General features: G+C 36.3%; 1 protein-coding gene across 6 annotated transcripts in view; it reads left to right on the top strand.

The window, feature by feature from the left end:
- The window catches only part of WASF1 (WASP family member 1), an 86,827-nt gene that overhangs the window by 44,472 nt on the left and 18,010 nt on the right, over window positions 1–24,345 (top strand). For all 6 annotated transcript variants that reach the window (XM_079298729.1, XM_079298728.1, XM_079298726.1 and 3 more), the window contains exon 2: window positions 14,059–14,219. In XM_079298729.1, coding sequence (XP_079154855.1) covers window positions 14,087–14,219 — 133 coding nt within the window. In that variant the 5' untranslated portion in view covers window positions 14,059–14,086. The remainder of the gene's footprint in view (window positions 1–14,058; window positions 14,220–24,345) is intronic.

Genomic DNA, 24,345 nt, shown 5'->3' with positions numbered 1-24,345 from the left:
GCTTGCTTGGTTTCAAGTGCCTTCACACAAAAGTGTTCTGTGGCTTAATGCTTTTGATTACTGCAGTAAGGGAGGCATTAATTCATTCCTCTTCATCTTGTGTCCATCTTTTAATCAGTCTTTCCATTTCTTGAGTGACTTCTTCAAACATCAGGCTATTGTTCAGGAAGCAAGAATCATCCTGCCTTTGGTGCCTGTGCTTCAAAGATGGAGCTAACCTGAAGCACAGGCACCAAAGGCAGGATGATTCTTGCTTCCTGAACAATAGCCTGATGTTTGAAGAAGTCACTCAAGAAATGGAAAGACTGATTAAAAGATGGACACAAGATGAAGAGGAATGAATTAATGCCTCCCTTACTGCAGTAATCAAAAGCATTAAGCCACAGAACACTAACCTGAAGCACAGGGAGACCTTTTTGATTTCCTGTTTGTTCTGTATGTCCTTAGTTAAAAAAGAGAAAAAAGTGAATGAAATGGTTGCTCTTTTTAGGCATCTGTGATTTGATTTCTGGGCATTCTGTGGAATCTCCTACACTGAGCTAGCTGTGATGATTTCCAGCTGCTGTCCTCAGAGGCAGCTGAAGCGACTACTCTGTCAGTGTCTTCACAGACATGTCCATTTCCTATCTTTTCCTATGTTTGAAACCAGTATTTTGATCACAGCACCAATATTTGATAAGTAGCATTTTATAGAGTTCTTGTCTAATATTGTCCTAAATTCTCTGAATTTCTACAGTTAGCATATCTTAATTGCAAAAGGAATTACTGAAATTATTGAGTTCTTACATTATCTACCTTTGAGGCATCTTTATTACTTGATAATTATATGTACTAGTTCAAAGTCTAACAATTCCAAGCTATCTTTTCAGAGCTCCCTGTAGAGGTAGCTGAAGATAATCTCATTTCTACATCCCTATTCTTTCACTATCTGCTCTCTGCTAAATATTTGTTAAGAGAGAAAGAGCCAACTTTATTAAATCCCTTACTAGATCTGCCCTTCCTTGTGGCTGGCTTGGCTAATCTTTTTGCTGTATTGTATCAAAAATAAACAGATTTACCTTCTTTTTCTGTATGTGGTCCCTTGACTCCCTTGAAGAAGCAAACAGAGATCTGTTTCCCTTATCATAGAAGGTGTTATGATTATCACATGTAATGGCCCTGAGGATGTTTTCCCTGCAGACTAAGAGCACCTTCTTTTCCTTGATAAATACATACCTGCAGGTTTTTTGCTCTGAGTGACTTAATGCTGTTGATGCCATAAGCCATGAAGGTGGACCTTTACTGTCTCTGCTAGGGAGTGATGTAAGGTGAATGCACAACTGAAAACACTCTTTGACCCGGTGAAGTTCCTTTGAAAAGCTTCCAAATGGGACATGTTTCTCTGTGCTTGAAACTGAGATGGCTTCTTCAGTTTGCCGACCGTGGGTTTCATTTGAATGGAATTTGTATCTCCAAGCCCAAATCATGAAGTACAAGGATGTGTGAATTTCGAAATGTTCTTCCTTGTTTGTGCCTTCAGTTATTTAAGCTGGTAGCTTTAAGTAATGATTGTTTGATGCATAGCACAAAACCAACTTAAAAAATTTAAAAATCAAATTTCAAAACCCAGAGTCAAGTAAAAGAAGGTGAATACAGTCATTCTTTGTTTGTCTGGTTCCTATTTCATCTCAATATTTTTAAGTGACTGTCAAATTTAAGAGAAACTTCATAGAGAACAGATATTTGAAACATTGTTGAGCTCCTGTATGTATTGTTAAAATGTATGTCTTTGCAAATGTTTCGGGCAATGGAAAGGTGACAGTGTTAGTTTACATGTAAATAGTTCAAGGAAACCAGAGAGGGAAGGCATTCTACAGATATCCCAATTATGGGAACAGCTTTAGTTAAAGCTCACAATCAACCATGACACAAAAGCATTGAGAGGACTAGCTTTAATTTGTTCTAATCTTCACCAAAAAAAAAAAAAAATAGTTTTCTCATCAATATTTATTCATTCCATGGCAAGTATACTTCTCAAACTCAGGCATGAAAAGAAATGCTGGCTATAATTAACTTGAGTATTTAAATTTAGGGGAAAATACTTAGGTAAATATGAGGACTTTAAATGCTGCTTACAGAATTACAAGGAAATCTAATTTTGTCTAAAAATAAGATTTTCCTTAGATGATATTTTAAGGTGCTTAAATTATGGCTTGCAGAAACTACTAAATATTAAAATTAATTAAAATACAGCACATTTGAAAACCTTCTTGCATGTAATCCCTACTTGCTACATGAATTTACTAAATGTGTACTGATTCTTTTATATAATCTTTCATTGGTCTTATGATAGAAGGGCAAATAGCTCACACTTCTTCTCAATGAATATTGGCATGACTAGTTTTCTTGATTTTGTGTAAAAATTTACTTATTCACTGGAAGTTATATAAGTTAGGCTAGTAGAAAAAAACTTTCTATTGCAAGTTCTAAATGTCATCCTGTAAAGAATCTCATTTCATTCCAGAATATCTACTTAAAGGAACAGGAGTTTGAGAGTCTCGAACTCAGACCTCAGCTTTCAAAGGACATCTAAACAAGAAACTTAATTGGAGGATAAAAAGAATTTGCAAGATGGAATTTATGCAGATGCAAATTTAGAGTTAGGCAATAGCAACAAATAATGTCATAATTAGAAGTATTCATAGAACATAAGATTATTTGTACCGGAGAGGACCTCTGAAGATAAACTAGTTCCACACCTTCCCCTAAATTGTGTTTTTTGGAGCCCCATCCAGCCTGCTCTTGAACACTCCCAGGAATAAGGCATCCACAGCTTCTCTGGGCAACCTATCCCAGTGCCTCCACACCCTCACACTAAAGAATTTCTTCCTGATGTCTAATCTAAACAAGTATCTATTTAACTATAACTCTTTCAGTATAAAGCCATTCTTCCTTCTCCTATCACTATGTACCCTTGTAAAAAGTTCCTCTTGCAGCTTCCTTTAGATACTGGAATGTGGTATAAATCCTGTCTTTATAGCAGAGGTGCTCCATCCCTCTGATCCCCCTCTATGGTCCTCATTTGGACCCCTCAATTTTGTTCTTTCTGCTAAATAAGAACAGAAATTTGTAAATTAGTAGAATTGCTAGCACAGAAAAGGTGTGACATAAATACCTGAACTTTACAAACAATGAGAAATAAGAATGTATGCAATCTGAAATTATAGGCAAACAAAGCTTGGAGGGAAAGAGGGAGAATTTGTCACATTTTTGTATGTATGATATGTAGTAGATTGTAAGAGGTTGCCCAAGAAATTACTGGAAATACCCTATTTAAAATGAAGATATTTGAATGGAAAAATTATTGTCCCAAACAGCACTTCACTGTATAGAAAACAGGTACATCTGAGTCCTCCAGTCTTTACTTAGCAAGTCTTTAACTCACTTCAGTGGGGAGTTTTGTTACACCAAGTGAAGGATGTAATGATCTGTTTCTAGCCTGCCACAGTATAAATAATTATTAAAATAATATTTATTTTTATATTCTATATATTATAATAATATAAATCATTATTTAATCGTCATCAGTGTTTCTGGACTGTGGAATATTTAGTAACATTTCAGTTCAAAACTAACCAACTTCTCTGTAGATGTTAATACCTTTTTTCTGCAGCATGGCTCTTCAAACATTTTAAGTAACATAAATGGCAGTAGATGGGGAAAAAATGTTTCTCTGCATTGACTTTTTTGCAACAAATCCTCTTCTCAGGAATTTCATTGTTCACAAGGGGGGCATTCATCTACAAAGCAGCTCAGCTAGTAGTAATAAGATGATTATTACACATCTTTATATCCCACTTGATAGTTGGTTTATCTTAATTCTTTCTTTGAAACTGTGAAAAAAAAAATCAAACCAAATAATCTCTCATTTGTGGGTTTGGTATCTAAGCACAAAATGCATTTAGGCACTTGGTGTCATAGCATAAAGTGCAGGGAAGATTTCATTCCTAAATACATAACTCCTTTGTGGCTCTTGCAGTGCTAACATCACTTCTTCAAATCTCAAATAATGTTGTGAGGCATGAAAAACTGTTGATAGGCATGGTTGACACCTGTTCCATAGTTTAGTAAGGAAGTACTAGCTAATATAGTATGCATCACTGCTGAATTAATATACAGGAGCTGTATATGTGTACAGGAATCACTGCTGAATTACTGTACAGGAACTATATATGTGTAAGTAGCTCCTGCCTTGTGTGATGTTTCTTAGTAACAACCCTCTGTACATTGGTCTAATTACTACTGTAGATTCTCAATGTCATTTATTATTTGATTAATATGCAATTTCTTTCTCAGATTCATCAGTAAGATCAACACAATATCCAGACTCTGGTATTCCCCTTCCTTCCTTTCCTTACCGATGCACAGCAACTAATTTCTTTCATTTTTGGCACATCACAATGTAATATTTACCCGTTGTAGCTTGGTACCAAAGGAATAATTGCTTGCTAATGGCTTTGCCTTCAGGGGGTTCTCCACTTGTGTCTGGGGAGAAAGGGCAGTTTGGTCAGCGGGGGGAGCGTGTCTGCGTTCCCTTTGTAAGCACAGCCCTGTTGTCGGGGCAGGGCACTGTGTGCTGAATTCTAATGCCTGGGTGCAAAGCCAGCCCGTTTGGAAGGGGCAGCGTGGGAGGTGCTGGCTGCGCTCCGCAGAGCCCCGGCGGGCTGGGAGTGGGGAGCTCTGGAAGTTGGCCGGACCTGGTGCCCATGGGGAGCGCAGCAGTTCAGCCTCACCCCCCCGGCACCTGCCAGGAAGCTCAGGTACCTTTCCTTTCAATATTTATACCTGGCTGCTGCAAAATACTGTCCGTTCAAAGGAGGGCGGTTGTATCCGTGCACAGATATTGGCATTGATTTTTATCTGCGTTTGGTGGGTTTTGTAAGATTGTTATGAAATTCACATGTGCTTGTAATAGGTCTTATCCTGGACTGGGAAAGGACTGTGTAACAAAGGTAACTATCAATGTATGGAATATTAAATTTTCAAGGAAAATTGTAGAAAATTTTCAAAGCTAGCATGTTATTATAAGATATACTTAAACCACAGAATGTTACCTTTAGTTCTGGTACTAAGGTTTTGATTTTAAATTAGCACTGGATTCGTTATCTGTCTCTGTCAAGACTATAATAAAGAGCTTTTGTTGCAATCCATCATAGGGCTTTTGTGTTATACACTATACATAGAAACTGTTAACAGGAAGACTAGATTAATGCAGAGAGGAAAAATGTCATCAGATAAGACATAGGTCTCAAAAAGCAATTTCAAGTTCCATGCTATATTATGCTTCAATACATTTTTAGCCTTTGGGGGAAAGAAGAAAATTTGTAATCAAAAATTAATTTAAACATTCTTGGCTGTACCTAAATTAGAACCCAGGATACTTCCAAAATTGTTATTAATCAAATGACCTGACAGGAGCTCACTAGGAGAAAATTTATGAGTACAGGCTACTCTGAATAATATTTAGTAGTGCTGATAAAAAAATTTTGAAACTCTTTTTCAAATTTGACATGTAATAATTTAAAATATTTCTATTTCAAGGTAGCCATCTGTGTCTGTACATGTGTGTTATGCAAATATGTTGTGCATATGCTTCATATTTTTAAAATTATTTTCTTCAGAAAGTTTATTAGAAATACAAGTGCATGAAGTCATTATTTTTTCTTGATTACTATCTTAACAATGAAGTGAGTTGTGGTTCTGTATGACTTAAATATTTCTCCATTAATATATGAACACTTGGGGGTTTTTTTGTTTGTTTGCTTGTTTTTATAAACTGTCATTGCAGCTTGTGCCTGTTTGGGTATAATGATTCTCATCTTTTTTGTGAACTATTCACTGGATTGATATTACAAGTCTTCACTGTAATTTAGTTCTATATTGGAAGGAAAGAAATTGGTGATTAGTATTTTGTGCCTTTAGGATTTGGATTTGAAGAATACAATTCTATTCTATCCAGTTTCTGATTATTTACTGTTTGTGTAAATCTAAAATATGAGATGCCATGAAGGGATTGGGTCAACATACCTGTAACAAAAGTTTTAGTTTCTGATTCTAAGAAGTAGAATTATAAGAAAAACCAAGGCTAAATACTAATAAATTCACATCTAACATCTGGAAATCCTTAGTGACATTATTTTATTTTTTTACTAGACCTGGGAAAGGTTTTTAATCAGAAATTTTAGTGTGTGTGTGTTCTGTGGTTTTTTATGTTATATGTATTTTGGAAGTAAGCTGTAATACAAAAAAAAAGTAATCATAATTTTCTTATTTCTATTTCTGCTTAACATATTTAATGTGAATGAAATTTGTAAGTCTAAATGTTTCTTGCTGTAGACATGCTAAACAGTGTAACATCTAGCTTAGTTCACTGAATTTTGTCTGTATGCCAGAAGTGTAACTGGCTTAGTGCCTTATTGCCCCCAGCAGTCCTGCTGTTCAGAGTGGGTAGTGTTGAACTTAATTTGTTTTTAATTTTTTTTATTTTTCCAAGAGCAATTTGATTTAAATAACTTCTTTATTAAGATGAACAGGATATTTTTACAGGTATTAGCAAGACAACTGCAGTAATGATGGCTGAATTTTGTTGGTTTTTTTGGTTTTTGTTTTTGCTTTTGCTGCAGATTTGTTAAAGTTGACATGAATGACTCAAAAGACACCACAGAAAGATGGAAACTGTTGGGAAGGTAGTGGGAAATGAAGGAAGTAACATTTGGTGCTAAATAAATTGACAAATCAGTAGGTACTTGTTTATATTCTGGAAAATGACAGGTGAAAACAAAGGAAAAAAAATTCAGTTATGTGAAATCAAGCTGAGTTTAACCTCGTAAAAAGAACCTGTCTTGAAAAGCCACAGTCAGTAAGCTGCTTCACTCTGAATTGTTTGTGTTTGAATTCTATTTCATTAGTAGGAATTCTGCTTAGCAATGGGAAGGAGATTTGCAAAATCCACATGCTGTTTATTTTACCCTATTGCATTTTGCACTTGAATTGGGAAAAAGAAACCAATATTGGCCTGAATATTCTCTCCTTGTATTTAGGATACCTTAAGTTTTTGCTCTGTGTGTGTAATCAGGGTGAATTTTTTTGGGAGGGGGAGAGGGAGAGAGGATAAATGGTGATGACCTCTCCTACCTGCATACTGGGACAAAAGGAGCCAGAGGCAGCCTGAACAAAACACAGGTGGGAGGAATTCCAGACAGGAAAGCCCAAAGTTCAAGAGCAGGTTGTAGCCAGAGTCGAAAGGTAAATGATTTTCCCCAGCAGAGTGGGAAATGGTGTGCAAGCCCTGAGGCTGGACTCACAGGGTGGGGAGTGGTTGCTGCCTGCTATGATGATGTATTTTGTTACACAGAACTCATTGACTTGACCCAGATTGCAGTTTCACTCACTGAAAATATGCTGGTGTTTCCTCTCCAGCTTGAGATAGCCCCTGTAATTATGAACTGATATGTCACTTCCTTCTGCAATGTTGCTGCTGTTTCTGTTAATGAGGTTGAACTTGTTGCATTGCTGCTGGAGTCGTATTTTGCACTGTTGCCCATACTGAGAATTCTGCTGACACTGCCATCACCAGAGTCATCTCAGAGACAGTGGCTATTTAAGATTTTCTTGAAAAGCTAATTTATCACAGATAAAGCTCTTAAAAGTCAGATTACAAATTATTAATCATTCAATTTCTTTCCACCCATAACTTGCCAGTATTGCCTTCACTTTTATGATACTAATTTGTGGTAGTCACAAGCTACATAGGGCTTAAAATACAGCTTTTTCTTCTCCAATGTAAAAAATTATTGCCTTTTTTTTCATTTGTTTTGCTGAATAAATATTAAACTTTTAAATTTTGACAAGGAAGTAGATGTGGCTGTGGTTAGTGTCTAATCAAATTCAAATTGATTTTCAAATATTTTCTTGTCTACATTAAAGATGAGTGTGCAGGTATGTGTGCAGGTGTGCATACAGGAATGGGGGAGAGACTGCTGTCCTGTGATACACATCTGAGAGAAAATTGGCTGGATGGTAGTAGCTGAAAAATAATTTTTTAACACAGTAATTATGCTTTAGAGATTGAGTACAACTGAAGTCCTACCCATGTTTTTGACTGTGCTTGCTTTTCTGCTTATCTGATGTGACAGATGTGCTGAGATGATTACAGATTGTTCTACAGGAGGAAGATACTAATTGCCACAGACAATACAATACAGAAGGCAGTCAATATTAAATACAGAATAAATATCACAAATTAATTTATAAAGTATTTTACAGTTATATGAGGTAGGTTAGTTTTCACAATCTGTTGATTACTAATCAAATGTTGTCTTGCTAATCAAACGCTTTCCTATAAAATGTTATTGAGCTAGAGCCTTCAGTGACCCATTGACATATTAATCTATCCTTGAGTAATCTTATCTTCAGTTCAGCAACAGAATATTTAGAGAACATTTTGAGAGACTGTTGCCATTATTACTTGGGGAACAGTATTTTTATATTTATTACTACAAATAAAATAGGAAATATTTTAGTGGTGATTCTGTGATTTAATTAAAAAAGAAATTATCAACTTCTATTCTATGCCCTCTATACACATTGCTCCTTAGGTTGACCAAACTCTTGTGACCAGTGACAAGACTCAAGGAAACAGCATGAAACTGAGTCAGGGGAGGTTTAGATTGGATATCAGGAAAAGGTTCTTCACCAAAGGACATTTGTGCACTGGCACAGGACCCCCAGGAAAGTGGTCACAGCACAAAGCCTGTCTGATTTCAAGAAGTGTTTGGAAACACTCTTAGGCACATAATGTGGTTCTTGGAGTGTCCTGTGCAGGGCCAGGAGTTGGACTTGATGATCATGATGGATTTCATCCAGCTCAGGATATTCTATGATTCCATAAATGTGTAACAACTTTTTAAAACAGACCATCCAATATAGGAGGTCTTTAGATGTGATTCATTTTATGCTCGTTCTTAAAGAGCAGTGGTGTCAACATCGAATTCCAGTAATATATTCCACATTTATTTTCTTTCACTTTTTTTGTTTTAGTTACAATAAAGTCTCTTTCTAGTTTGTTGCAGTTAGAAAAATTTTTTAAAAGTGAGCTGCAGAAGACTGAGATTTGAGAGAAATGTTCCAAGGAGAAGGTTTTCCATTCTGTGACATGGTTTACAACAGAAAGGATTTCAAAACTGTAATTTTAACACATTTCTGTTGAATTGCCAATTTAAGATGTCAGTTGTCATCTTGTCAGTTTTAAGATGTATCTTTTAAGGGATGTTAATTTCCTTTAGAGTTTTAAAATTGTTCTGTTGACTCAGCAGTAGGTGGTTGTGGCCTACTTTGTTGAAGGACACCACACTGTAGGTGTCTGTTTCTTCTTAAACTTGTACTTGATCTTCATCTTGCAGTGAGAGCTGCAGAAAAACAAGGAACACAAATTCTTTGCACATTTTCCTTTCATTATAGAGGTGTGCATTATAAGAACTTCATCTTTGGATTTTCTGCAACTGGTATGACTTATGATATCTTGTAATATAATTAAAAGAAATTTTGATAATGAGTTTGTTTTTTTAAACTCATACAATTCTGATTTTACCAGATTTGTTAACACATTTAAGGTTTTTTTTATTAGCTTGTATGTGGCATAGATGCAGTTAGTACACGATTATGTAAGCAAATATAAAAACTGTTAAATATTCTATTTGTGTTTCCTAGGGTGGGTGGGGGAAGTGTTAAATTGATCGTTTCTTTTAAAACTGTGGTCTGTTCTGCCAGCAGCTGGAACATGATCAATTAAATGGGGCATATGAAAGGCATTGCTGTTGCACATTGCACATTGTTAAAGGAAAATTACAAGTAGTATTGTAATACTGAGGTCTAAAGATATACTCTAGAAATGGCAAAGCAAAGGGCATTCAGTGCTGGATTATGAGGTAGTTGTAGAAAAAAATAATATATCAATATCGTTCATTAATGCTAGGAAAATAATGGCAATTTTAGTACGGATGAAATGTAACCTAATCAGACAGTGACTTTCATTTATAAAAACCATGTGATTGTGAAATTTCATTAGTCTTCTGAAAATGAAAATTAAGTGTAGTTTAATTTCTAGTTAAACTGTTGGACAGGTTAGTTCATTTTCCCCATCTTATCATTGTGCTTTCATTCCTACTCGTCTTACTGTACTTGTTAGAAAACCTGAATTGTTACTGTGACTATTGACATTTCAGATTTTTCACAAGCTTCTAGTAAGTCATGTAACATTTCTCCACACATCTTGCAGTTCTGAAATACTTCTGCAGGAATGTTTTGAAGGGGAAATAGTAGCTTGTTTCCTACCCCAGGGCTTTCTGTGAGCACCAGCAGCTGGGAACACTGTCCTGCTTGGAGCCAAGGGATGTGGGCATGGGGGGCAGGTGGCCTGAGAACAGGTTTCTGAGCTACTGCCAGCAGTGCTTGAGAACTGAGACAGCAAACTCACCCCCTAAGACCCCCTAATAGCTGAAGAGGACTGTGCAACACACTTGCTTTTTGATAAGAAGTTTGTTCAAATCTCATTAAGGCTGTTCTTCTGAAAACATTCTAATTAGTTCTCATTAGCCCCGTTGTTCTGCTGTTTTTTTAAGTAGTAGGAACTAATTGAAAAGCAACTCGAACATTTTACCTAATGCCTGAAAAATCACGTAGGAAAGCATGGTAGCTTAACAAAAACATTAGGGAGGCGTTACGTGCACACAGTTGTATTCTGTGCTGGTACTCGAAGCATGAGTGAGGGGGATGAGTTTGTGCCAGCCATTGTGCAGCTGAAGTAGCAAAGGGTTTTGCAAAGAAGATTAGAGTTGGCTTCTCAAGTGGATTCAGAGTGTTTCAAAGGATGTACGGGAATTGGGCAGAAGAGTTTTCAATAGTGGCTCTCCAAAAGACATTGGCATCTCTTTGTAGAGAGAAGTTTGAATTTAAGATCACTGGAGTAAAGTACTTCCAGTCAAGCGAGTGTAAACTATGCTGCTTCACTTCGGAGGAGCTGCCTCCAAAGATTTGCATGGAATTGCAGGGAAGAGGAGGTAGTTGTGTTTGAGGACTGCCTTGTCTCCCTGAGCTCTGAGCTGGGAATCAGCGGAGCTGAGGGGAGGGAGACGTGTGACAGGAGGAGAGCTGTGAACCTCTGAGGAGGTGTCATGTAACCTCTCAGCCGAGGGATCCTCTTATGCACTGACAAGCTGCTTCTCTCTTCTGCCTGGCTGGCGTTATGAGCACTTTCCAGGACTTACCTGGGAGTGACATGGTAACAGGATTTCATGATGTAGGGATGAATTTTTCCTTTGCTGCCCCAGTGGCTTGGGTAATGCATGGTTTGGGAGCTGGGGCAGGGGGATGTGAGGGAGGGAAGGTGTGTGTATTGTGTTGCGTTTTGCCTAAAGGATATAATAGATTGTAACAATGCCTTTTTTTTTTCCTCTTTCACAGCTCTGAAACTATATAATAAACATAGCTATTTCAGATTTTTTTTCAGCTTTCTTGTTATGAATTGCATTAGGAAAAACCATCTTTTATAGGATTGAAGAAATTGTATGAGTACAGTAAAGCTCACCTGTTACTCCCTGTGTTGGGATCACTAGTTACAATTGGGAAGGAATCATCAAGACCTTCTAGTGATTGCAACAAACTGCAAAGAATATAATGTCCATAATGGACAATTTACCAGCAGGTACTTTTGTTGTATAGAGCATTCTGTGGCAATTAGTTCCACAATTTATTAAACATTGTGTGAAATGCCTTTTCCTTCATTTTAAGCATGTTTAAGTGGTGTTTTCCTTTGTTGCCTCCCTTGTTTGTTTCTGTGAGAATCTGGTAAATATCCTCTCTTCAGGCTTTGCAGTTTTCAAACATTAGGCATATTTTTGAAGGCATGGGTTATATCATCTGTCATTAGTTTCTCTTCTAAGTTTATTCCTGTTTGAAAACTATACCTTTTAGCATACTTACTTCTCCTCCTGCTACCTTTTTTTGTTATACTAAGTGTTTGTGTAGGACAGCCACAACAGCATTATTCAGATATTAGAAAATGTTGGAAGTGTGAAATTTTTCTGTGAAAATGTTTATTTATATACTTGTTTGGACCATCTTTAAAAGACTTGTCTGCTTCATATTTATGCAACACTGTCATTAAAGCAGTAATCAAGAAAGGGCTCAACTTTGGAATTAATATTTAATTGCTTCTGTAGAACATTTCTCATGTATCGTTTGTTATGTTTCTTTGACAGGGACAGAATGGTTCCTTTATTTTCTTTTGGGGAATCATGATAATGAACTTGTAGTTAAGTGTTCGTGAACACTTTTTCACTGCTTCTATCTGGGACAGTGTTCTGATTTGCACTTTTTATTTTATTTAGTTTGTATGCAAAGTCTACCATTTCAGTACTTAGGTATTTTGTAACTGGAAATATTTGGGATATTTCTAAAAAATAAAAGTAAATAAAAAGCATATAATGTTTTTGATCTGTCTAGAAAATAAGGGTGGTAGATATGATGTTGAAATGCAATTAACAAAATGCAATCAGGTCCTGGAAACACAGAGATGTTTCTCAGGTCCACTTAAGGATCCCACCTGGGTCCCTCAGCTATGAGCCCTGGCTTCAGTGAAAGAGTATACTCCCAGGAAATGAGGTGAGGAGAAATCTAAGCAGTCTGCGAGGTGAAAGTGCTCCTTTACAGTCACCTTTTCCTCTTCTAATTCACTGTGCCATTCTAGGTCAGCAAAATTCAGCTCTACCTTATCCTATTATGCAAAAAATACTTGCTTTGACCAAGTAAGGATAACAGTGGCTAAATAGATACTGGAGGGAAAGTGCATCCTGTGGCTCACCACAAAGCCCTGGCTGCATCTTGAGAATATTTTGGGGTAAAACTCCTAGGCAGAGGACAGATGAAACCAGCAGCTTGTGGATGGTTGAGGAACTAGGACTGCTTATGGGTTGCCTTGTGGAAAACCTGTTTTCCTTTTGGTCTGGAGAAAGTGTGATCTCTTCTGCAGTGAGAAGGGAGAATAAGTTAAACCAACATTAAATGTATCCATTCTATGTATTTCAAGTGGGAGTCTTGTCAGAGTGTTACATGATGAATGATGGAAAAAATACAGAATTTCAGGGAATCGGCTTTTTGTGAAGAAGGATTTTAGTAGGCAGGTCTTAATAAGCAGCACTAATAAGATAAGGGATGTAACTTGCCCTCTGGGAAACTCCTTCCAATCAGTGTCATGGGTGCAGAAAATTACCAGCCTGGGATTCACAGCCTGAGACAATTCTTGTGCTGTCTGTGAAACTAATAAAGACTCTTGCTGTATTTACCATTTAGATTTGAAAAGTGTGAAGGGGTAGGATTTCTGAGTCCTGGAGGATATTGCACTACAAGTCTACTGTGGAGACTTGGATATTTAGAAGATGCATTGTTAGCTGAATTACTTGTCAGTAGCAGTGTAGGGGGAAGGGCAACATCTTCTCTTTTCTTGCCTTGACTAGGTATGAATTAGAAGTGATGTTCATATTAGAAGGGTGACTTCTGCTGGTAACATGATATAATGAATGAATCATATCTGCCTTTTGACTGTAATAGACAACAACTACTTCGACTTTGACCTCACAATAAAAGGACTTTTTGTTGGACTTTGCTTGGCCTGAATAAGGAAGTAGTCCACCAAGAACACAATCTTTCTCTAATGGTTTTGTACTACGGAGATTTTCGTGTCATTTTTAGGGGGTTGGGGGGTTTAGAAAACACAAGAACTGTAAAAAATTATTTGTCACTTCACTGGAATCTGAGTCAGGTAAAGATTGAAAGAGAGAGAATGAAATAATCTTTCTTTGGGCAAAGAAGAAAATATTTAGGTATTCACAATGCAATGAATTCCATCTGTATTATGGAGCTGGTTTTATCTGTTAGGATTAGTCAATTTAATTTCAGACATAACCTGAATTTAAAATATTTACAGTTAAAATTATAACAGTACTGTGTCTATTTTCTTCACAGGTTTGCTGGTCCTCTGATACAGTTCAGAATGCCGCTGGTAAAAAGGAACATAGACCCCAGGCACTTGTGCCACACAGCTCTGCCCCGAGGTATCAAGAATGAATTGGAATGTGTCACAAATATCTCCTTGGCAAATATAATCAGACAACTGAGTAGCCTAAGTAAGTACATTGTCTTAATAGCTATATATAGAACAAATGTATTTTACAGTCACAGTGTTTGAAGTACAAACACTTTTTCAAATTCTCGGTAGAAAATTGTCACTGGGTCTGGAATGTAGTGCTTTTATTGTTTGTGTCTAGCATGGATGTCTGTGAAAGAAAACTAGAACCCTTTTTAGCAGCATGTCTTAAAGCACTTCATCCATATATTTCTGTTACCAGTGGAATAAGACAGGAAAAGATGGCTGGTAGTTAATGAAGTCAGTAAATGTTCACCTTACAGCAATTCTTGAATAGGGAATATGACTCAATGAAAAATATATCACTGGTTGCTTAATTCTCTCAGATTAAACCCTTGGTCATGTTGCGGTCATTCAGGAAAAAAGAATTGTCTTTTGAAATAGTAACCCAGAAATGTAATTATTATATGGTATTTAAAATAGTTAAAAGATTTTTCTTCCTTCTTCTCCCTCTGTCAACAATTGTACCCTTGATGCTCTTGAGAGGAGTGAATACTTCTTGAGCTCTGAAACTCTGAAGGAGTTTTGCTGACATGGCTGATCTCTGGCTTGTTTTTTTCTTTAAGTTACAGGAACTTAATAAGTTGTCAGATGAACCAGCATGATCACATTTTGATTTTCCAATACTACAAGTGCTTTTCAACCTCTAGGACATTACTAAAACTACCAACACATTAAATATTTAAATGTACATGTATATGCATCTACAATGTAAAAAGTCTTTCAGCTCCATCATTTTCTTAGAGTCACAGGTGATATAGCTTATTTGATTAGATTGATTTAATTATTGGTTTGATGATATGCTGTATGGTGAGTCTGTTGTGGCAGCCTTTCAAAGCTATTAGGGTGCCATTAGGTGGAAGGTTTAATTGAGGACACTGAATTATGGAATTGAGACAGAAATAGACAGCACATAACTATGAACATTATTAATATAGCTGCAGCAACAAAGGAAAAAAACTATTTGAATACTTTTCAGTGAACCAAGAGCATATCCTATCAGGATGCAGTATATGATCACCATCTGTGATTTTGCTTAATTCTGCCAAAAACCCTTCCCAGTCTAGCTGCTCATGTACTATCCTCCCTTTCCAAGTCACTTTTATTAATGTTGTATTATTTTATTTTAGTTTGCTTGTTTTAAAAATTCTTACTTAATTGTGAGGTTCATCTGGGGGAATTTGCTTTTGTAGGTGGCAAGCCAAATATCTATTTGGCATTTTCATCTGGAAGTATTATTTGACCCTGAAAACCCCAACAGTAGCTTCTAACTCAACATCGTGGTCTCAGATTGAGCTGTTGAGATTCAGCTGCCTTTCCTATATTTTCTTGGTGTACAGATCTTATATCTGATGTTGTATGTACTGCTGCTTATGAGGTCAGTTCAATTTCTTCAATTAATGAAGAAAAAAATAAATTAAGAATAGCCATTGAATTTGTTACGTGGTTTGCTTAACATATAGGACAGAGAAACACTTGCAAGGGAATGCAACCATAACTGTATAACTCCTCTTTGTGAAAGCAGTATGGTTCTTCCCTGAAACATGCATTCATGTATTTATACCAAGCTTCTAATCTGATACTGTGTGTTTTCAACAAAAAAAAACCCCAAACTTCTTTTCCTACAATTAAAATAGAACATGTTTTGCAAAATAGACCTTATTTCTCAGCAGTGCTAAGGACTCTTCTTTAAAAATGGGGATGATGTTACTAAGGTTTGGGTACTTGGGTGAAAGTATTTTGTTCCAGGGTTATTTTAGCTTTTCTGCCTGTTTATGCTAGGAGTAATACAAATTAAAAAATATTCAGGAGTTCTGGAATAGGAATTTTGTGTCTCACGCTTAAACCCGAATAACCAGTGTTCACTTGGTGTGTCACTGTTAGGGGTGTTCAGTGAGGTCTGCTGACATGCAGATAAATTTTAGTAGTTGCCTATGAGTCACAGCCAGCAGGCATGGTTTTGCAGCAGTCCCCTGGCAACCAGCTTCTCTGCAGTCCTTCCCTTTTTGTTTTCCATGGATAATGTGTATGTTTGAGAATCAGCCTTTAAGTTGTAGATGAAATGAGACTTAACTCCGAGTGTGGAAACTGAGAGCTTGGGTAGGGTTTCATTTCCTTTAAACTAAAGCTGCTTTTGCTTTTGCTGGTAAAGCTATGCAAATCTGAATGAGTGGTGTTTGACCTGATTAGCAATCAGTCGTCTCTGCCTCTAAGATTTTTCATTTACTGACCCTCAAATAGAGGATCAGTCTTCTGCCATTATGGTTATGATTCTCATGACCAGGCAGTCTTAACCTTTCTTCTGACATGATCTGGTTCTAATTGGATCTGCTTTGCACAGAGTGTTGGATTAGATGACTTCTGGAGGTCTTTTAACCTGAACAGGACTGTGTTTCTATGATCTTGGACACTACATTTAAATAGGATATACAAGCAAAAATAATACCAATGAAATGACAGGAATTCTGTTTTCCTATGTTTCAATATAAAATTGAAAGAGCTTTACATCAGTATGTCAGTAACTATCATGTGTCTCCATAAAAATTATCAAACCTTTCATAGCTTATTTGATGTCCTGCTTCTAATTGTTCAATTTGAGAATTTTTTTGACCTTTAAAAGAAGTAGAGATGAAAGGACAAAATATTTATTTCTGCTTTGAGTGATAGTCCTTGCCTTTATCTCTGGAGCATTAAAACACATCAGTCTGTCTTGATATAGCATACAAAATCAGCAGTAAGTAATTTTTTCCCCGTCTATTCCCAATCTTCTCTTACTTCATAAAAGGATCTGTTTTCTGACAGCTTTTCTTAGCACTGTGGCAGAACAGAAACTCTCTGGACAGCAGCAACAGCTGTCTTAGTTTCCTAGCAATTCTTCCCTGTATTTCTTTCTTTCTGACAGTATCTGCTTTGAGGAAGTGCTTACCTATTTTTTGCAGCAATACTGCACATACATTAGTGCTCCAGTTCTCTATACATTGGTGTATATCAGGCCATAACATTCCTGCATACATGAAACACAACTGATATGCCATTGTTAGAAGGTGGATAAATAGTTCTCTTGTGTGAATGTAGCCTCCTCATTTTGTTCACAGCTATTCACCAATCTTGTTTTTCCTTTTATTCAGCTCTTCCATGGACACAGAATCTCTGTGCCACATAAGAAACCAAACTGATGGGGTTTGTTCTCAGCCCTGGTCTCTGACACCTTCGTCTAGGGAAGAAAACATTTCTCTTTTTGAGTATGTGCCTTTAATTGCAGGCATTCAGACTAGACCTTTTCTTCAATCATAGCAAGATGTCATTCCCCATTTCTCCTTTTACCTCTGCATAACCAAAGAGAATGCTGCATAATTCTGCTAAGCTGGAGTGCCTTATATGTTAGTGAAAACAGTTTTCACTTAACATTGAACCTTTTGTAGCCTTTTCCCTCTTCCTATCTTTTCTGTGTAGTATATCTATTTTTACCGTGTTCTTCTAATCTTTTCTTTTCCTTGCCCCTTATTGGTTAGTTTTCAGGAGTAAAAGCCTGACTTTGGAGCAAATTATTTCTCCCTCTTATTTTTTCTTCTCAGATGCACTTTACTTTTCTTTCTTATTTTTTGCTTACTGTGTCTTCTCCAAAAGCATTCATCTTATGAGAGACACTTTTATCTTGTGAGAAACACTTTTTCAACTTGGGAAAACCTTCAGTTTGTCATGGTTAAGGTGTTAACATTCAGTAAGTGGGAAATATTACTCTAGAAATACTTAGCCTCAAAGTGTTGGGACTGCAAATAATTTTTAGAATCAGGCCTCTTGAGCTCAAAGAGCAGCCTCTCTCTTCACCTGTGTGGACAGCATCTTCAACTCATGGTAAGGTTCCTGCATGCTGCATGATTGGAAGTCTCTGCAGACCTGCAGCTAGAGCTTCAGTCAGTATTCCAGAAATAGCAGAACCCCCGTGTTGCATCTTGCCCTGCCCATCCTCCTTCTCAGTGTGTTCAGGAGGACATGCATTGTGAATTTTATTCATTAATCACTCCTCTTAATTCATTATTACTACGATTGCAGGGAACACAAGAGAGAGTGTTCTTGTGCACAAGGGGTAAGAAAACTGATGGACTTGAAAACTAAAGCCTAAGTGAGCTTGAGAGAACTGCATCCTCTCAAAATCTTCCATCTGATTTCTTGATGTTGTCTCTGCAGCAGTAGCAATGTGAGCTGTTTTGTGTCCATCCCAAATGGTAATGATGGGATGGGCAAGAGTCAGTAAAGTTTCAATGAAAGCAACTATTGTTAGCAGAAAAAAGTCCCACCTGTCATTAATTCCTTGCCCACATAAAGCAGTGAATTCAGGTTGTGTTAGAAATGAAATTAATGGCAAGACTTCCCTGTGAAATGATCATTACCACTGCTATTTTCCACATAAGTTCAGCTCTCAGCAGTCTCTTTCACAGATTTCTGAATACATAATAGTAATCTCAGCTAGTTTACTTGATAATGTCCTCAGTGGTGGTAACAAATGATATCTCAGACTTCCATGGCTAAAGATTTTTGAAGACTGACTTTTTGGTTTTGAATGTCAACAAGAAGCATCAGACCTGCTCTCAATAAGGTCTTTAACAAAGTTTATTTGATACTTTTGATGCCGTGGTCAGGTTGTCTGATAAACATCAGGTTCAATTTTCCTGGCTAAAGGAATCAAGTTGTCTCCTCAGTACTCTGATACTCCTACTATAATCCTTGTGGACTGCCCTCACACTTTCAGAATGGAAGTTCCTAATGAGCATCAGTGCTATGTATTTAATTTGTCATTTTTCAGAGCTTGCTCAGCCATAACCAATGAAGTTCCCAAGGATCTACAAGGTTCTTATCTCCAAGCTGAGTCTCCTAGCTCTTAGTCTGTTTCCTAATCACTGAGGTGTGAGATTGAAATGATCCTGATGAGAAATCAGGCCAGACTTTCAAACTCAGATACATCTCATTTTTTGTAAAAAGTAAATTATGTAGTGAAAATCAGAAGCTGAATCAACAGGCTATGGATATGTTGATTATATGTCAGAAATAACAGAGGAGAAAAAATATATTACTACACTATATTTTTCCTGTTTTGCTTTACAAAGAGCCTATATTGTGAGTGGCTTATGTGGTAACTAATTAACCTGAGAGAATGTTTTCTAATAAATAGGTTATATTGTGTAGAAAGGAGCCATTCAGTAGTGAATATGGTAATTTTGCATAGTGTAAGTCTATTGGGAAGGGATTGGGCAATGGGACATGACAGGTTTTACAGCTATTCTTGTTCTGTACCTTTATTTTTTAGAAATTGTAGTGGACAAAAATATTGTATAGTGTGTAAACAGGAATTAAATAATAGGAATCAAGGAATGATAGTGTATAGGTGGGTAACAGACTAAATTCTAAGCTTATTATTTGAGATGTTTGACCAATTTATACAATTTTTTAAATTGTCAAACTCATATTTTTAAACTAGTATTATTTTGAGGTTTGTGGAGTTCAATATATCAACATATTTACTATTTTAATATCTAATAATAGTAACATTAATTTTAGTGACAAAGCTCTTCATTATACTTTGTACTTAATAATGGCACCAAATATTTAATATATGATGTATTTTTATAATCTAGTTCAATGATAAATGTGTTAGATTTGATTTTAGGTTTTTAAATGTTAAAATATGCAAACACACACACAACTGAGCCCCAGAAGTCTGACAGATCACTTAAGGCTAAGTTAATTAAGATCAATACTTCTGGCAAGATTGAACAATTGTCATTTTGAGTGTCCTGCTTGCTGCATCTTGCATTGGCCTGAGTTGTACCAGTCATCCTCTTGAATTTCAGAAAATGATGCTGGGTTATAGCACTGAGCACTGTGCATGGTCAATGTGTCCATCCAAATTCAGACCAAGGCTGCCAATGCCATAATTGACCTGCAGGTGCTGCTTCAGGCTGGGATGCAGCTGAAGGGTTTGAAACTTGTTTTCTTTAGCAATGCACAAGGATAGTAAAGAAGTGACTTCTTCCACTAGTCCTGGTTCAGGACTCATGTCCCACTCATTGTCTGAGAGCCTGTAACTAAATCTGTCGGTAACTGATATAGTGTTGCAAAATGATTAATTTAAATGGCCTTTCCTATTGAGAATGCCAGAGTTCAGGTGGATTTAAGGACTGGAGTTTTGAGAGGACTGCTAGTAGTTCCAAGAATTTGAACAACATAATAGTAAAGTTTTTGAAGACATCTCTTTGTCATGCTTTTTTAATTAGCCAGAATTACTGTCCAGAACCTGATGTGGAGGTTGCAGTTGACTTCAGTTCATCTGATAGATACCCAGTCCCTCAGAACAAGACAAAAACCCCCATTTATTTTACCTTAGTATGGCTTCATTTTAGGGTGTTGGATAATTAGCAATTATTCATTTGTGGATAGAAGCCAGGGAGGCTGGACAAATGCCTAAGAAATTATGGGGGGAAATTAGAAAATAAATTAGAACGAACATTTGGTGAAAGCAAAGCACTGTAAAACTGACCAGTATATTTTTGACATTTTATAAACCATTGTACCCTTATTGCTGTGGTAATGAATGAAAATGGAGTGGATGATACAGATTTTGGGGATTTTAATTTTTATAAGAATGAGGAAGGCAGTAAGCAGTGTAATTTTTAACTCCATTTTCAGCTAGTAGCTACTAGCTACTGTTCTGTTTTCAGCTCAGGTCTGTTTCAAAAGTCAGAGAAATAATTGGCCAAAAAACCATCTGAGTACATGCATGTTACAGAGGAGAGAAAGGACAGAACTTTGTTTCCAAGACATTTTATTTGTCACAAAAAAGGATACTGACTGACACCAAAGACAGCTGCATTCCCCTGTCCCTTTCTTACTGAAGGTATAATTCTTACTGAAGGTGATCAGAGCCCTTTAATACATGAGGAAAAGTTATCAAAGTAATAATAAGGTGAATAATAAATTCCTTAATTAAAACTAATAATAACATACCCTCTCATTTAATTTTTTTAAGTGCTCTGTTAATAAAAATAAATGCCAAGCAGGTTTTGCAAATACAGTAAAATAAGCTTTTCACAGACATTGAATTAATTTAATTACAGAAGGCTGTATTGTCATTTAATTTAGTAGGCAAACAGGACCACTGATCTTTCTGATCTGGTATTATGTATCCAAATGTGAGCAGGATCCTAAGGTGTTAATATTTTAATTGTCAGAGTGAACTGTAATTCTCTTTGTTGTACTGTGTGAAACAAGAGTAGAGTTTTTCAGCAGCCTGTAATATTGTTAATTTTCTGAAGTGCTAATGATACTTTGGAATATTCATTGTGTAATGGAATTAATTTTGCATTCTTACTCTTCTGACATATTACCTATAAATTATGTGGAATGAGATCAGCTTTGTTTACTAATGTGCTTTGTTCTCATGTTGTTTTTAACTTGAGTTTGTGACACTTTGTTCAGTATTAACACCTGTAATAGTGTCCGTTGTAATCCATTCAAAACTGAAGATAGATTCCTATAGAATACACAGAGATGGCAACACAAATACCAGATTATGTGTGTTATGTACCTATTTATCCATTCACATATAGTATTCTTTGGAATGGCATTTGTACTTTTCACAAAAAGCAAACATTTTGCTTTGCTAGAGGAAGCATTTGGTTAAATATAGCTCTGGCTAAATAAAGAGACCACCAACACACAGGTAGGTGGAGACATCATGGTTGGCATACCACTGCAAACATGGCAGGTTGTTTTTAATGTGTTTCCCATTCGAGGATTAGTGTTCATAAGCAAAGGCAAATTATTCCTTGCAGTATGTGCTTTACAGTTTGTGGCTGTATGCAATGTAATGAAAAGATTTCCAAGACAGATTATTTGCAATTGGAGCTCATTAATGAGGTAGATGAATTTTAAGCCTGATTAAATGATACAGATAAAAGTTTAACCTCAAAATACACCTATTAAAGGGAAGTTACTGAATTTTAAAGCTTTGCCCCTAAATTAATTTTTGATTCAATACATGAAGTTTTATATTTGATTTAATTTTAGGTTTTAGGTTTCTGAATTTTGTGTGAGTTATCTAATTAAAATTAATATTTCTGAACATATTATCTGAAATTCATTAGATTTTTAGTATCTGCATATTAAAACTTCAACAGTCTTGTTCTTAGTGGTTCACATTTTTAAGTAATTTCACTTGCTTCAGGTACAGGTTAAAGAGCATAAACTTCTGCATTTCAGGACATATTAGAAAGTGTTATGTTAGGTGAATTGCAGCTGAGGAGACTTTTACATACTTTCCATCTGTATTTTTCTGTGTGCTTGTGCTACCAGACAAAGGTTCTCAGAATGGGAGTGCCTTTTATCTGCTTCTCACTCTGGCTATTTCCAGTTGCTCCAAGAATGAGAGCAGGTAGGATATTCCTACTAATCTCCCTGCTTCCAGCACATTTCAGCCTGGAAGCCTCTCAAACCAGCTGAAGTTTGTCTGTATTTCCTAATGCTCATTGTGTTTCTTTTTCATGGTTTTATATCACTGGCAAACTTTAATCTCGTTTTTTTTTAAAGTAATTTACACGTATCCTAAATAACATAGATCCCAGCATAGAAAGTTAGTAAAATTCACCTTTCTCAACTGTGAAGACTGGTGATTTACTACTATACCCTGTTTTCTACCTTTTGAGGAATTATTTATCTGTACCATTTCTTTTGTATGCCCCATCTGTTAAGTTTTCCCCAAACCATTTGATTAGGGACTTTCTAAACTCTGCTGGAAATCTCAGTAGATCATAGTGCTCTATCCACGTGCTTCTAAAGCATTCAGAGATTTCTCTTTACAAAAGCTGTGCTGCCTCTTCTGTCATGAATCATCCTGATGTCTGCTAATTCAATTCTTCTTAATGATCTATACTAATTTGTATGAATGTCAGGCTTATGGGTCTGTAGCTCTCAAGCTTTCAAGATGTTCCATGAAAAAAATTTGAACCTTGGTGAGTGTTTCAATATGTATAAGGAAATTCACAATTGTTCCCAATATTTACTGATTGTTTTGTTCATTTAGTTTTGTGATTTTTATATAGTCCCTTCAGTTTCTTTGAGCCTCCCACAATGAGTTCTGGCATCAGGATCTCTCCAGTTCCCTTTGGTGGACACCAGTGGGAAGTGTTAAATTAGCTTGTCTACAGGTGTCTTGTCTTCTCTGTATTCCTTTATAATTTCATTGCCAGTCAGCTCTGCAGACTCCTTGGCAGGCTTTCTTATTCCTTATGTGTTTGAAGGGATATTTATGGTTAGTTTCCTTGTTGTTCCTCTTCTATTTTCTCCTTCTGTACATTTCTTCTGATATCCTCTTTTATATTCCATTGTTTATAGTCATGCTGGTTTTCTATTGCTGTTACCTAAGTCTTAATAAATGGTATATGCTGGCCTTGTGCTTACTACACAGCATCTTTAAGTAGTTTCCACAGTTCCTGTAGGGATTTAATTTTTGTTCTTTTGATGTGTTTATATAAAAATGTCCTCGTTTTTATGTATACTTCCAGATATATTGCTCACCAAAGGCAGAATTTCCACAGCTATCCTTTCCTTTTATTCCTGTCAGAACTTGAGTGCAAAGCAGGTAGTTAGAAATTTGTGAGATTTATACTTCCAAAACCAACATAAGTGCACAAACAGTTCATGAATTACGTATGCACAGTATCATAGATGGTTTTGAAAGCTATCACATTGTATTTCAGAAGTGTGGCTACACATTCTGCTGTGTAATCTGGTGGGGTTTTTCCAGTGACATTGGCAGACTACTCAAATGGAGTCTTGAGAGCATTAGAAGCAGTATGTGGAGTATTCTGTAGAAGAAAAACTCATTACTGTTCTTTTTCTCATAATCTTTGTATCTCCTGCTCTTTTGTGCTAGAAGTATGGTGTCCATTGATGTGAACAAAGGATGTTTTTTGGTTGTTTGGGTTTTTTAACTTCAGTGTAAATTGGTCAGTTACTAGAATTTTGATTCTTCAAAGTAGGATTTATTATTTTAGTGTGTAATTTTGAATAGCTTGTTCCAATTTACCTAGATGTGAATATATCTTCCTTTT

The sequence above is a fragment of the Erithacus rubecula genome (genome assembly GCF_903797595.1).
Source record: "Erithacus rubecula genome assembly, chromosome: 2".
Taxonomy (NCBI): domain Eukaryota; kingdom Metazoa; phylum Chordata; class Aves; order Passeriformes; family Muscicapidae; genus Erithacus; species Erithacus rubecula.
Note: the sequence above shows the minus strand (reverse complement) of the source record. Positions and strands in the feature narration are given on the sequence as shown.